The sequence below is a fragment of the Culex pipiens genome, chromosome 1, assembly GCF_016801865.2.
Source record: "Culex pipiens pallens isolate TS chromosome 1, TS_CPP_V2, whole genome shotgun sequence".
NCBI classification, from domain to species: domain Eukaryota; kingdom Metazoa; phylum Arthropoda; class Insecta; order Diptera; family Culicidae; genus Culex; species Culex pipiens.
The window spans coordinates 128226063-128240135 of NC_068937.1; the positions used below are offsets into that span (position 1 = coordinate 128226063).

Genomic DNA, 14073 nt, shown 5'->3' on the forward strand with positions numbered 1-14073 from the left:
AAACGAATGTTTGTACTTTACTCTTAGTGGGTAACCTTATACCTAATTTGATTTGGAGGGGTTGTTTGATAGGATTCCGATGCTTTGCAGGGGATGGATAAGGCACGATTATTTCAAAATGGATCGATATCAGATTTTGTTTGAAGGGATCAGTTCTTAAAATTCTACTCTCAAACACTAAACCTTCTTACTGGCGATATTTAACTTAACTCAACGGTGTACTTTGTACATAAACAATAACAGAGTCTTGCTAGTGATTTCTGACTTTGAAGGGATGTCCTCGAAGCTCTTCAGAATCATTCTCAATCCTTTTGCGTAGATTTACACTTGTATGTTTACTTGTCGCTTTTTTTTTCGCTCCTCTCAAAAGTAGTTTCGACGTCAAACTTATTCAAGATGGGAGTAGTAGAGAAGAAACTTTGCTAGGACAACAACAACAGACAACAACATCAAGAGGAAGGGAGGAGGTTGGATTCTAATCACCGTTGGGTGTCCGCAGGGTGGCCGCGTCCAGGGCGCCGTGCAGTTTAAAGTACAAACTGTTGACGTCCTCCGGGACCGGAATCGGGATGCTGGTGTCGCCGCGCAGTTCACTCTCCGAAACGAGGGTGGTCTGTTGGGAATTGAGGTTAGATTAGAATGGTTCGTTAAGGATGGTGACTTAGCGGGTTGTACTCACCAGCACCGGGTTGTTGCCAAAGTTGCGATCAATCTCGAAACGGATCACGCGGCCACCGGTTTTGAACGCCAGCTCGTGCAGTCCCGTCTGACTGTCCAGGTGCTGATCGGACAGGTTCATGTCGACCTCGTCGCCGAACCAGATCACGTAAAGCTAAAAGAAGAAAGGGATCAAAGTAGGCTTGTTAGCACTGGGTCCGCTTGGTAAGCGCATTTAGGGCTGTGTTAGTGCTCGAATTACCCGAATTCGCTTCTTGAGCAGCGTCAACGCGGCCATTTTGGCTAGTTCCTTGTCGGTGGCGGGGTTCGAAGTGGCCAGGAAGATGGCACTGTCGTACGGAATTTCCTGGGACGTTCGCAGGATGCCGTAGTAGGCCCGGCCACTGCCGTCGTACGAGGGCTGCAGTGCGTTGATCGAGTCCATCAGGGACTTGGTGTTGCGGAAGCTCGTCGATTTCGCTATGCCTGTGGAAGTGAAGATAAGAAAGATATTAATTTTCGATTTGCATTCACGATCACCCAATCAAGTTTCCCTCTTCACAGCTTTCCCTTTCACGAAGTTGCTTGCAAATCATCCCAAGAAAACGAAAACCTAATCCAAAATGGCAAATCATCCCCGAGAATGGCACCAAAATGTTACGAAAAGCCGATTTTACGATCGCGCAAGTTCAAGATCATCTTCCAAGTCCGCTGTTCGGCATTTATGCATAATAAATTTCTTCATCGGAAACCCGTTCTCGACGGCAGAGCGGCAGTAGCGTCGTCAATCAAATTTGACTCTCAGCTAATCCTAAACCCCCCACCTCACAAAGCAGCTGATAGTTTGTATATTTTATTGCTACCATTTTTTCGCTTTCAAAGCATCTATAATTAAAAAAGTGAACCCCTGATCAAAAGTGGCTGGCAAACACAAACAAAACCTCAAATCATTAATTCCGCGACTCGCGATCTAAATCGTAATATCGCTCAAAACCGGTTCCACGCCGCTCAAAGTAGTCGTCCGACTAAGTCGCTTTACACAGCTAAAAAAGTAGTAATCCAGCTGCGTGTAAAAGGCCTGGGTGTAAAATAAACTTTGCATTATTTTATGAAATTCTGTGTAATATTACACCCTAAAATATGTAGCCCATCAGTATGGGAAACCTACTTAACCGAAATGTCAAGCTCATATATGCGTTTATCCTTACAACTTTTCATCGGTCTGATGGCTGAGTGGGCTAAGGCGCCAGTCCTTACTGTTGGTGCTGGGTTTGAATCCCGTCGGTTGCAACTTTTTTTTTGTGTTTGCAAAAATTGTACATGCAGTGTGTAATATTAAGTGTTTATTTTGACGAAGGTGATGTGCATGCTTTTGCATGCGATTTTACCATCGGATTTTTTGCTGTGTAACTATATAGCAAGCGAGTCCCAGAGCCGCTTTTGGGCCTGGGCCGCAGTTCTAGTTTAAGGACGCGGCTTTGGAAGTGCGAGGACATAACGAGAGTCATAGATCTGACGAGATGTGCCGCGCCGATCGTAATGCCGGTGGCGAAGTAGATTGGACGTGGCGTGGAGATGGATTTTAAGTAATTTTGTGTTAGTAGGGGTTGTTTTTGTTTACTTCGGCCGGTGAGGTGTTCATAAACCCTCAACTGGTTGTATAAGTTACGATTATTTTAAGAAAATAAAAATTTACACAAACATGCATAGTTATTAGAAAGTCTCAAAATCAGTAAATTTGGTGGGCATTCACCAATAGTTTACCAACGAGGCACGGACGAGTTCGATAAATACGGCGAGTGCTGAAAAAAAATAGTTTTAAACAATTTAAAAAAAAATGGATAGACCGAATCATTTGCTTCTCCGCTCTAGTGTGTTTGGTAACATAAAACCCAAAAAAATTGTCGAAAAGTATTATTTTTCTATACAAGTGCTAAAAAGTCAAATTTTTCAGCACGCAAATGAGTGCTCTACTGAATTTTTCAGCACTGTATATTTAGTCACCATAGAATGACATGAAAAGTAAGCATTTTTATAGCGGAATTGCAAAAATTTAAGCAAACATTAAACAAATCTTGTTTTGTTCATTTATCAAAATTTTATCCAACATGTCCAAACTAATCGTCGCCGTCGTGCTAACTTGTCGTACGTGCATTTTGGGCCACATTGAGTTAAGAGCGCCATTTTGTGCAGCTCACAATGCCTCACCTTTTGACCTTCACAGATTCCTAAAATTTGATTTCAATCTCGAGATATTCCATAAAAACCGAAAAAACTCCGTGCATTTTCGTCACTTTTCTTATGGAAGAAGTTCACTTCTTGTCGTGCTATCTTGACACAGCCTGAAAATTGATGTAAGTGCGACAATTGGCCAAAGGGCCAACTACCTTAAACATTATCAATTATATTTCCAAATTCAACCAAACTTCTGGAAAATGCACCGAATGGTTAACCAAACAAAACGTGTTTGTTATTGTTTACATTGCGTGCTCTAGTTTTTGTTTATCCAAGGTCAAACATTAAAACGCGTTTTTTTTTCGGAACGTCAAAAGGGGACGTACGACAAGATAGCACGACAGCGTCGAAATGTTTAACAAAATATGCTATGTTTCGCAAATGATATTTAATTAACCATATAGTTAATAGTACTCAGGCTGTTGTTGTCTATGCAGGATATCAAATAGTTTAGGTAAATTCTTTAAAAAAAAATCAAAGTTGCTGGAAAGCATTCATCGAATGAAAGTAACTTAATTCCATGAACTGAAAACTAACATTTTATTTCGTTGAATAACCGCATCTTCCAAAGCAACACCCCACGTTGCTCCCAGGGTTAATAACGGAACGACAACATTTCCACCGAAAACCCTCCTCGTCGCCACCAACTGGCTGACCTTTGCCGTTTGTTGTCGTTGCTTTGAGTGGTTTAGGTAGTGGACCTACTAACTAACTGACTAACGTCAATGTCACACAACACCGCCCATCAGGTTGTGTGTCGCAATGAAGAAGTTCTTTGTTTTTTGTTTGTTTCTGAGATGGTCATTCCGGCACGTCTCTTTGGGGCGGGAGTTACTTACCGGTCGCGTTGTACCGCATCAGGATCACCTCGAGCGGTGATCGGGGCACGAGCGCCGCGTCAAACACCTTCTTGGAGTAGCTGAGCGAGTCGTTGCAGGTGTCGACGAGGAAGGCGATCGGCAGCCGGAGGTTCTTGTCGGCGATCAGCAGCGAGAGGAGTTCCGCCTTGGAGATTTTGCTCTCGTCGAAGTGCGGTTTGGTGGGCTTTGGAGCGGTGACGTCATCGGGTCCGAGCGAGAGAGAGGGGAGGTTGGTGGTGGTGGACTGGTCCTCGGAACTGCTGACGTCAAGCGAGGAAGCGTCGAGTTCGGAGGAAGCGGTGTCCGAGGTTGTGGAGTGGTGGTAGGTGTCGTTGAAGAAGCTGGAACTTCCCGAGGAGGTGTATAGGTAGTTGGTGGAGAGGCTGGTCTCGAGGACTGTGGAGGGGGATTGGAGGGTGTCGATTGGGGAGGGTTCGTGATCTAGGCTGCGACTCCGGCTTGCGGTGTCGTGCAGATCGTCCTCGCTGGTGCCGCCGATGAAGGGCTGGGCAAGTCCGGCGATCTTGTCGGTGACCTGCTGTTGATCCTCGACGCTGGCGTCTTCTTCTTCTGGGAGGATGCTGTTACCGGTGGTACTGCTTGTTGGGCTTGCGAGCAGGGTTCGCTCCTGACTCTCCTGGTCGGAAGCTGGCGTTACCCGGTAGAATACTCCGTCTAGAGGACCGGCTGGAGGTTGCTGGGGATAGCTGCTTGATGCGTTGTCTTCGCTGTCCGTATCGTACGCGGTATCCTCGAAGGTAGAACTACTGCCCAGGTCACCGAGGCCACCACCTTCACCATCCCCATCGAGCTGCTCTAGCCGGAGAAGCGTCTCCAGCGAGAGCGCTTGCCGCGAACCACAACTCACTAACGCTAACGCCAACACTACAACTGTTGGTGGATACATTTTCTTGCTTTTTTTACACTTTGATTGACTATTTTTTCGAATTCACTGAATCTTCTTAGGTTTGCACACACTCTAGTTCTTCCTTGTTGACCACTTTTGAAACGTCACGATCTTCTTCGTTCATTGGAAAGTCGGAGAATTCAGCAACCTCTGGGAACCCTGCAAAAAGAGATAAATAAAAATGATGCGAAGCATTAGTACATGTTTTGAGGTTCCTCGCCTTCCAACGCGTCTCAATCTTTCGATCAATCTCCCCAAATGGAACCGACTAGAATTCCGCACGCAAGTGACAAACGACAGCTAATCAGTATTCGTCGGACGAACGTCCAGAATGGTCAAAACACCGAAAAATCCCCGCGTGACCTTGAAGCTTCTTTCGAGGTGCCGCCGGGGACCACCCCCCGCGGCCCGAAACTTGGAACCCACCACAACGGCGCGGAGACTGGAAGCGGCTCTTTCACCTGCGTCTGTAATCGTGGCTAAATGGAGACTAACCGCGGTGCCCATCTAACGCTGCTGTGCCGCAGCAGCAGTAGGTTCCCCGAGAGAGAGCGCGCGCGAGGTTGTTTGCTTGCGAAAAAGAGATGCAAAGTGAGCGGACGAGAGCGCTGGGTTTGTCACATATCTACTGAGCTCAGTTGGTGTTGACGACGGCGACGAAGTTCGTTGGTTGGTCACAGAACTGAACATTAGTTGAACACCTTGAACATGGTAGCAGGGTGTTAGGGTGACCGAGAGCGAGTGGCGTTCTGGGAAGCTGAACCCCAACCAGGTCACCCTAACCCCCCCCAAGCAGGTAGCAGGTACCCGCCAAACAGTAGGTCGTTAAAGAATTTACTTGTTTGTTGATTTGGGGTACCCGTTTTTGGAAGTGCACTGACCAAATGTATTATAATGACCTGTGCGACACAGCTTAGTCGCTGCAGCAGGTCGTATAGAGCGGGACCACCGCGGGGATCAACCGCGCGTCAAGTCGACTTGATCCGGTTTTGTCTGAGAGATCGTTATGACTTGAGAGTTGGTCGAGTAGCAGCAGCTGCTGGGGAGTGAGCGAATTCTGAGCTAGAAATTCCTGCAGCCTAACCTGTAGTGTGGAGTTGTGATCGCTGAAATCGATCAGTGCAACCTCCTTTCGCGCTTTCGTGTTAATTAAGTATCGAGCGACTTACGGGGTAAGACTACCCCGGGTTGTAGTATAGAAAGATCGATGTAGATCGGCAGATCGATAGACAAGGCAACTCAATTATGACCTGATCGCTGATTGAGTGGTGCTTTGTAGGCAAAACGGTATATTGTGAGTGATGGGGATTCACGGATACATTATTGATCAAATTGTAAATTGTAAATTTTACAAGCAAAAATAAAGTGGAATTAAAATCCAATAAACCTTTAGAACTAAAATTGAAAAGATTTTTTTTTAATTTATGTTTAAAAATTATTGACGCTAATTGAAGTAAAAAATATTCGAATAATTAAAAAGCTTAGCTTCAACTGCGCAAATTTAAATATACAAAATCATTCAAATATGACAAATTGCTCTATAATTCCATAATTGACCAAGTCTGTCAACAACTGACATAACACATCATTGCACAAGGGGATGACAACTTGTTTATTTGTTTCACCTTCCCCTCCCGCCCAAGCATCCATCACTCATCAGTACCTGATGTCATGCAGCAAATAATTCGCTCTACTTAGGTCAAACAATGCAGTTGGTGGCGGGACACAGCGGCAAATGTGACAGATGAGCACTTGCCGGTGTGTTTTGAACAGGTGCGCTTTCCAAGTTGTGCAACTTCTGGTGATGGGGAGAAAGAAAAAACAGGGAGTCTTCTCCTCCTTCTCCTTTTCGTTAAGAGGGAGCGGAGCAACTCGGAGGGGGAAAGTTATGTAAGTGTCATGTCACGTATGTCCTGCCCTCATCTACTAGGGGTGCTTGGAGGTAGAACGGTAGAAAATGTGGGGAAATAGTGAAAAATGAGCGCTGAAAATTGTAACATAAAATTACATGTAAATTTACAGGAAAAGCGTATCTGAAAACAAAATCTCAATAAAACTTTGAAATTGCTAGTAAATAGAAATTTACATTAATGTTTTCCAGCATCCCGTAAAATTACTTGTAACAAGTAAAAAACACCAATATCACATGTAAATTAAATTTACGTTCTTTATCATGTAAAATTACAGGTTTTTTTTCTCTGTGTACCAGTAAGGAACGAATGTCGCGAAGCTCGCGGTTTCGTCTTGGTGGGTCCGGGTGTTTTGCGAGTTTGGTATTCAAACGAGCCCAAATGCTAATTATCTGTCCTACCTAGACCGTTTTTTAGTGGCCATTTGTGCAATGATAATGTTCGACACTTGTCGTCAAGACTTGGTAACACGTTGTCTCTATTTTTTTTTCGGGACAGCAAAATTACACGTGTTTTTGCCTCCGATAATTCCTTCAAAATTTGTCCCAGATAAAAAAAAACGATATGATTCTTTGGTGTATTTAAATAATATGTTTCTACTGTAACTCAATTGTTTCTAAATAAATAAAATATTGCACCAAACCAGTGTAACAACCATTCACTCAACATCTTGAGAGCGCGTTGGTGTGCATATTTATGATTTATCATCTCGCCACAGTGCCTATACAATTTAGCAGTGCCTTACTAACTATCGATTCTATTTCTAATGTTTGTGTTTTTTGCCCTCTCCCTCTTTATCTTTCCAAACAGGTGAGTTTGTAATTTATCGCCCAGACGTCGCACATCAGTATTCAACCGCGGAGTTCGATAATTGCCGCCATGATTTACGACGATAATTGTTTGTAAGCTTTGCGCGCGAAAAAAAATCGAGAGCTGCGTCGTGAGTTTAAGTGTAGCACCCCATAAAAGAAGGTTCGCCGTGTTCTTCCTGGTTGTTTCAAGTTATTGAAGGAGATCTTCCAACTGGAACCGCAACTTTCAATCTGCGGTGCAGTAACTTTGCGAAAGGGAGCAATTTCGACAAACAGAAGCCGGCGACGACGACGATCGTTCCGCAAACAGAGACCGCAACCGCGTGGCATCGCTGACATATTCATGAAAGCAACCGGTAAGCGACTGGGAGAGCGTTTTTTTTTCTTTTTGAGGGGCAGAGTGGGGTTAAACGAGGTTAGAATGGTTTTATTTCTGACCTGGAGATGGCCTAAAGTGAAAGGGTGTGCCGAAACGTCAAATCGATGTGTTATTAGCAAGATTTTTATTTGCTGAATCAGATTTGTTTGATCGAGCCCTTTCGAAATGTTGACGGTTACAATTATTGTACTTGTATAAATAAATAGATAACCTTGTACAAAGTTGTTAATCTTTTAAGAATAACATTAATATTTATTTTTAAAGTTTCTCATTTCCTCTGCTGGTGATTAACCATTAAACTTGGGGATCTGAAAAACCTTTTTTTATCACTATATGGTTAAATTTTGAGGGCAGGTTCAGTGGAATAAAATACACGGAAAAAATTGTAAGCGATTTTCTAATTTCGTTAGGGTGATACCATGCACTTTTTTAAACACAAATACCAAGGTTGTTAATCGATAGAATTATCGTCGATAATATTATCGTCTAACGATAACGATACACGCCATGGCGGAAGGCAATTATTATTGAAATTGAATGTACCTAAAATGTTTTTTCGTGGATTTTTTGTAATTTTCAGTTTTTTAACTGTATAAATGGAGGCGCACGGTACTTTTGGTTACTTTGCGGTTGCACAACACCTCCCAAATGCTTTTAAATGCAATGGATACTGATCAAAGGGGTCGTCCATGAAATATTTCACAATATTTAAGGCCCCAACCACCCTTACACCCCCCCATCCTCATAATTTATTTAACAAAGATAATAACATTATTTTTAGTATGAGGCGTCATCCATAAAGTATGGCACACTGAAATCAGCAAAAATCAACCCCCTTCCCCCTATGCCACACATTGTCACGCTGGCAACGCCCGAGCCCCCCCCCCCCCCCCCCCTTGAAAAGTACGTGACGTTTTGTACCTTTTTTTTTACATGTTTACTTTCTTTTAATTCTGAGTTCAATTAATGCCAATCAATGCCTTGTATCACGTTTGATTTATGAGTTAAGTTTATCAAACATCAAATAACTTTTTCGTAAATATGTTAAGCCTGAATTTTATTTTTTTTTAAATTTCCGGTACCCTTGGTATCCTTACACAGTGAGTTGCATATGCCTAGCTCGACTAATTTCAGCACAACCGATTAGTAGAAAACATCTGAATTTTCGGTTGATTTTGGCTGACGAGTTTTAAGTAGTGCGATTCTGCTGTAAAATAAGTTCATTGTATTTTTACTGGATAAGGTACAAAAAATGCATTATTAATATAAAACATTTGAAAAATCGGGCTCAAATAAAAAAAAATCGCTCTACAGCATTGCCTTGGCGTTCTCGATTGCGAGATTCCTACTCGAAACTAGGTGTTCGAAGGCTTGATTGTTGAGGCAATTGCAAACCTCTTTTTACACCTAAGCTTCCATCCACCCCGGGATTCGAACTGACGACCTTTGGATTGTGAGTCCAACTGCCTACCAGCGACTCCACCGGGACAGGACCCAGGGAGACGACTCCTACACCTGGACTGAACTAACGACCTCTAGGTTAGACCGGGTCAACATTTACTTCCCCGTCCGACGGAAGGTAAATCGATGTTTAATAATCTTAACTCATAAATCAAACATGATAAAAGGCATTAAGAAACAGAGTTGTCCTATAAAAATGATAAGCTATTAAATTGAACTCAGAATTAAAAAATAAATAAAAATGTACAAAAAACAAAATTAAGGTACAAAACGTGTCGTACTTTTCAAGGGGTGGGGGGAGGGCGTAGCCTTCGTGACAATGTGTGGCATAGCGGGAAAGGGGTTAATTTTGCTGATTTTAGTGTGCCATACTTTATGGATGACGCCTCATACTCAAAATAATGTTATTATCTTTGTTAAATAAATTCGGGGGATGGGGGTGGGGAGGTTGTAAGGGTGGTTGGGGCTTTAAAATTTGTGAAATATTTCATGGACGACCCCTTTGATCAGTATCCATTGCATTTAAAAGCATTTGGGAGGTGTTGTGCAGCCGCAAAGTGACCAAAAGTACCGTGCGCCTCCATTTATACAGTAAAAAAACTGAAAATGACAAAAAAATCGAAAATCCCTCGGTGAAATATTTTCTAGGTCACAGATATCGAAAAGGGACCACCTTAGCTAACTTTTCACGAAAAAACATTTTAGGTACATTCAATTTCAATAATGATTGCCTTCCGCCATGGCGTGCGATAATCTACCGTTATATTCGAGAAAATACGGTATTTCGTGAAAATTTAAGTATTCCATTCAAAAATTTCTAAAACAGTCAAAATACATGCAAAATTTCGAATCGTTTGATACCCATATTGCAAATTTAAAAAAAAAAAAATGAGTACTTACAAAAACGGTATTTTGTGATTTTTTGTAGTCCTATTTATAATTTGAAACTTACCATATTATCAAAAAAATATTTACTAAGAGGAAGCTTGAAAGTTCAACATAATTTGGTTGGTTTTAGTAAATTTTAGAAATATATTAAATATAAGTTATCGTCCGTTATCGTCGATAAAATTATCGCCGACAGAATTATCGGAATAACGATAACGATAGATTATCGTTATCGTCCCGACCTTAACGATATCTCGCGATTTTTACAGCATCTGCAGTTTTTTCGTGATATTTAAGATTTAAAATTGTTTTTTTTTTAATATTCAATCTTTTTTTATATTCAAAATGGCTGTGACTTTTGACAAGTCCAAAATCAATTGTTCTAAAACAACAATATTTGTTTTCAAAGCTCAAAAAGGTCCGAACAACACCTTTCTGGATTGGCATGCTCAACTACTTTCTAGAACAGAAAAAAACCCCAAAAAGACTCCGAAAAGTTGGATTTTCTGAAACACCCTAACCGTGAAGTACCCTAATTTTCAACCAAGACAGAAGTTGCGCATTTTTGGAAGAAAACAATTTCCACCAGATGTTGCGATCTAGAATACTGCACAATGGTCGCAAAACTTGCTTAGGGCGTATCCAAATACCATCAAACCGTGGAGAATTTCCCTTATCCCTTTAAAAAACGAAGCATCAACAATTCCTGTTTTCCGAATCCGTTTGCTTCAAGAGTTCGAGATCAAAACAACAACATCAAAAACAAGATTATCCTGTACTATTTCACCCCACACTCTCCGTCGTAGATGTCTAATATTCAGTGGTTTGCGCCACGTTCCGCCCGACTTTTGTTTGGACGACCTGAAATATTAAACTTTTTTTTGCGTCCGTGTGTTTGCTGAATTGATAAACACTCTCTTTTAGCATCATCAGCGTTTATTCAAAATGCCCTGCCGATATCCTGCTTCATGGATGATGACGTTTGGTATCGATTGTGGGGACGAGCGATTCAATTAGTCCCAACGAGGTGGAGGTGCTGCGGTCGGTCGGTGGAGACCGTGTTGGGGGAAGGTATTGTTGATATTTTATTACCTCCATGCCGCAATGACAGACACTGGCAGCAGCTGAGCCCGCGCAACCTGTTTAGACTTCTTAGCGACTCCCCCCGAAAAACCGGTCCCCGAACACGGATGATGACCGGATTGCAACGCTGAGAAAGGCGGGAACGAACATTGCAAAAGGGCACTTTGAACGCGAAATCGACGCTTTTTTCACTTTTGTCACCTTTAAGTCCGTTTGTAATGTTAGTCCCGTCGTAATTATCGCCGGTTCGGTCAACTGACAGCCCAAAACAGCTGCTGCTTTTGCGAAAGGGTCCTGTTCGAATTGGTGATGTGGAACCCAACTTAATTGGTGACCCACAAGATCATGAAAGTCATAAAGAACTTCACCTCTCGTTGGAGTTCTTTGATCCATAAAAAGCATTCCAAAGCCGCGAAGAATGTCGCAATACAAAGTGTTACACTTATTTTTTTTACTTGCAGGGGTTTGGTCATGTGGGGTGAAAGGTATAGTCCGGTCACCGCGTAGATTTGACCTTGGCGAGCCAGGCCGGCTGTCATTTCACCGCGCGCCTTGACGTCGTCGAGTCATGTGACTCCGACAAGTCTGCGCGAACCGCGCACGCAGTGTCCATTGTAAGCACCCCCCTCCTTGAGATTGTATGATTATGGTCACGACTGACTTTGGCGACGACGACGACGACGGTCGTGTAAACTAAGTTAATGTTTTTGCTCGGGGAGAAATGAGGTGGTGAGGTGTCAGATTTGTTTTTTTTTTATTTAATGCTTTCAAAATAAAATTTTGCTTGATTTTTTTTCGGTTCAGTAATTTGTGGATGGTCCCTATATTATTTTTAATAAAAGAACACTTTACTCTTTCTACCTAAACCTGTTTGGCTCTACCCAAAAGTGTTTTCTTTTATGTCATTTAAAAGCTCTGCCCTTTTTCACTTTTTCCCCTTCTCTCTTTTGATGTTGTTTTCTTTGCTGTTTCGAGGTTTGTTGTCTTAAGAGCGGGATTTTCGTTGGTGCAAAGATGAACGCCAAACTTTTGCCATGTGAGTAACATTTGTTTACTTTTTATCGGTCATAGAACTTGACGAGTACGTTTTTGGGAATTCCACATCTTACCTTGTGACGCAAAAAATTAAGCGTTCTTTTAATGAACTAAAACTGCGTTTAAAAAAAAGTCGTTCAAATTGTGGGTTGGCCTGACCTTCAGGAAACACTTCCTCGCCCCGAAGCCCAGAACCGGAAGTTGATTAAAATCGGTCAATAGAACGTTGCTCGCGGCGCGGTCCGTTGACTTTAAGTAAACATGCTATAGTCACCCACCGGCTTGGGATGTGACCATGAGCTTGGTTCCAGTCCCAGCACCTCGTTGCTAATTTAGTGAAGGGGAAGAACACTAAAAGAACTTGTTCTATACTTCTTCTGCACAGTTAACAAATAATGGAAATATAAGTTCTAAAAAAAGTTTTTTTTTACCAAAAATGTATGTAATTTTACATGCAAATGTGTGTGAGACCTCTTTTTTGCGTAATTCCATCTTTAAAACAAATTGAGGTAAGATTGCATAAAAATGAGTCAAATTTATACAGTTTCAGAAAGATTCTGGGTCGTTTCCTCTGTTCAAAATAGTGTTAAGTGTTTACCCAAAATTGATCAAAATGCAAAAAAAAATCTCCGATTGGCGAATGTAAAAATGCCTATTTTAGGAACTTGATTTGATGAAGATGATGGGTGAAAGTGTGAATCGTTGATTAGTTCCGGAAAGTGTGACGGTGCGGGGGTGCAGTACAGAAGAGGGTCTTGCGTAACCTTCACATCAATGGAACACGTGATTTGGCTCCGTGGGAACTAACAAGCAGAACCATGCAAGACGGAGATTAGTTTCGAGATTTTAATGGCACTGGTGAACTTTGAGGCTTTTGATTTTATGGATTTTGTGAAGGTGGTTTTGACCATGATTGATTTAAATAGGTGTTTTTGTTGAGCCAATTATTGGCTCAAACTTTGTTGGGGCCTTCCCTATGACCAAATGAGTCATTTTATGTCGTTGGTTCACCCATACAAGTCTCCATACAATTTTGTCAGCTGTCTATACCAAAATGGTACGCAAATATTCGAAATCTGTACCTATTGAATGTATTTTCTGATCGATTTAGTGTCTTCGACAAAGTTGTGAGTATTGAGGAGGGCTGTTCAGAAAAAAATATGGAGTACAACAAATTGCCAATTTTTACATTATACAAAATAAATTGTTATGGTTAAAAAAATATATATTAATATAAATCATACCCCATTTTTTTGGCTAGAAAAAAGACAAATCCCGAAATCGTGAATTTTGTTCATGAATTTGAGAACCAGCAAGAAATATTCATGTTTATAGTGCAAATCGATGCCGTCGTGCTAACTTGTCGTACACAGTCAAAAAAAAAAAACATGGTAAAATTACATCTAAAAAGGGGTACATCTTTTATGTCAGAAAAAAGCTTTAATTTTACCTCTAATAATGTGTAAATTTACATCTGGCATACGCTAGGAAAAAATATCTGTAATTCTAAAAAAAAAAATCATACCGGCGATAGTTATATCTAACTTACTAAGTCCGCGCCCCAACCCGCACGGCCAACTCGCCGCTGTGAAAACTGGACGATCAAAGCCAATGAACCTCTATGTACCGTATATGCAGTAAATACAGTTTTCAATGTACGGAGCACATAGAGGTACATTGGCTTTGATCGTCCAGTTTTCACAGCGGCGAGTTAGCCGTGCGGGTTGGGGCGCGGACTTAGTAAGCTAGATATAACTATCGCCGGTTTGGTTTTTTTTTAGGATTACAGATATTTTTTCCTAGCGTCTGCCAGATGTAAATTTACACATTATTAGAGGTAAAGTTA

The 14073-nt window shown here is 41.8% G+C and overlaps 2 protein-coding genes across 9 annotated transcripts in view; one reads left to right on the forward strand and one right to left on the reverse strand.

The window, feature by feature from the left end:
* The window catches only part of LOC120430431 (mucin-5AC), an 89823-nt gene that overhangs the window by 19904 nt on the left and 55846 nt on the right, over positions 1–14073 (forward strand). Inside the window, exon 1 of one of the 3 annotated variants that reach the window (XM_039595537.2) lies at positions 7475–7737. The exons of the other annotated variants lie outside the window; for them this stretch is intronic. Coding sequence (XP_039451471.1) covers positions 7725–7737 — 13 coding nt within the window. The 5' untranslated portion in view covers positions 7475–7724. Of the gene's footprint in view, positions 1–7474; positions 7738–14073 lie in introns of those variants that run through there. 3 annotated transcript variants of the gene reach the window in all.
* Positions 1–14073, reverse strand: part of LOC120430432 (uncharacterized) — a 57650-nt gene that overhangs the window by 19258 nt on the left and 24319 nt on the right. For 5 of the 6 annotated variants that reach the window (XM_039595540.2, XM_039595541.2, XM_039595542.2 and 2 more), the window contains exons 2-5: positions 3732–4818; positions 920–1143; positions 680–832; positions 484–613 (exon numbers count right to left, since the gene is read on the reverse strand). In XM_039595540.2, the coding sequence (XP_039451474.1) occupies positions 484–613; positions 680–832; positions 920–1143; positions 3732–4659 (1435 nt within the window). In that variant the 5' untranslated portion in view covers positions 4660–4818. Of the gene's footprint in view, positions 1–483; positions 614–679; positions 833–919; positions 1144–3731; positions 4819–5085; positions 5246–14073 lie in introns of those variants that run through there. The other variant, XM_039595538.1, reaches the window with a different exon arrangement.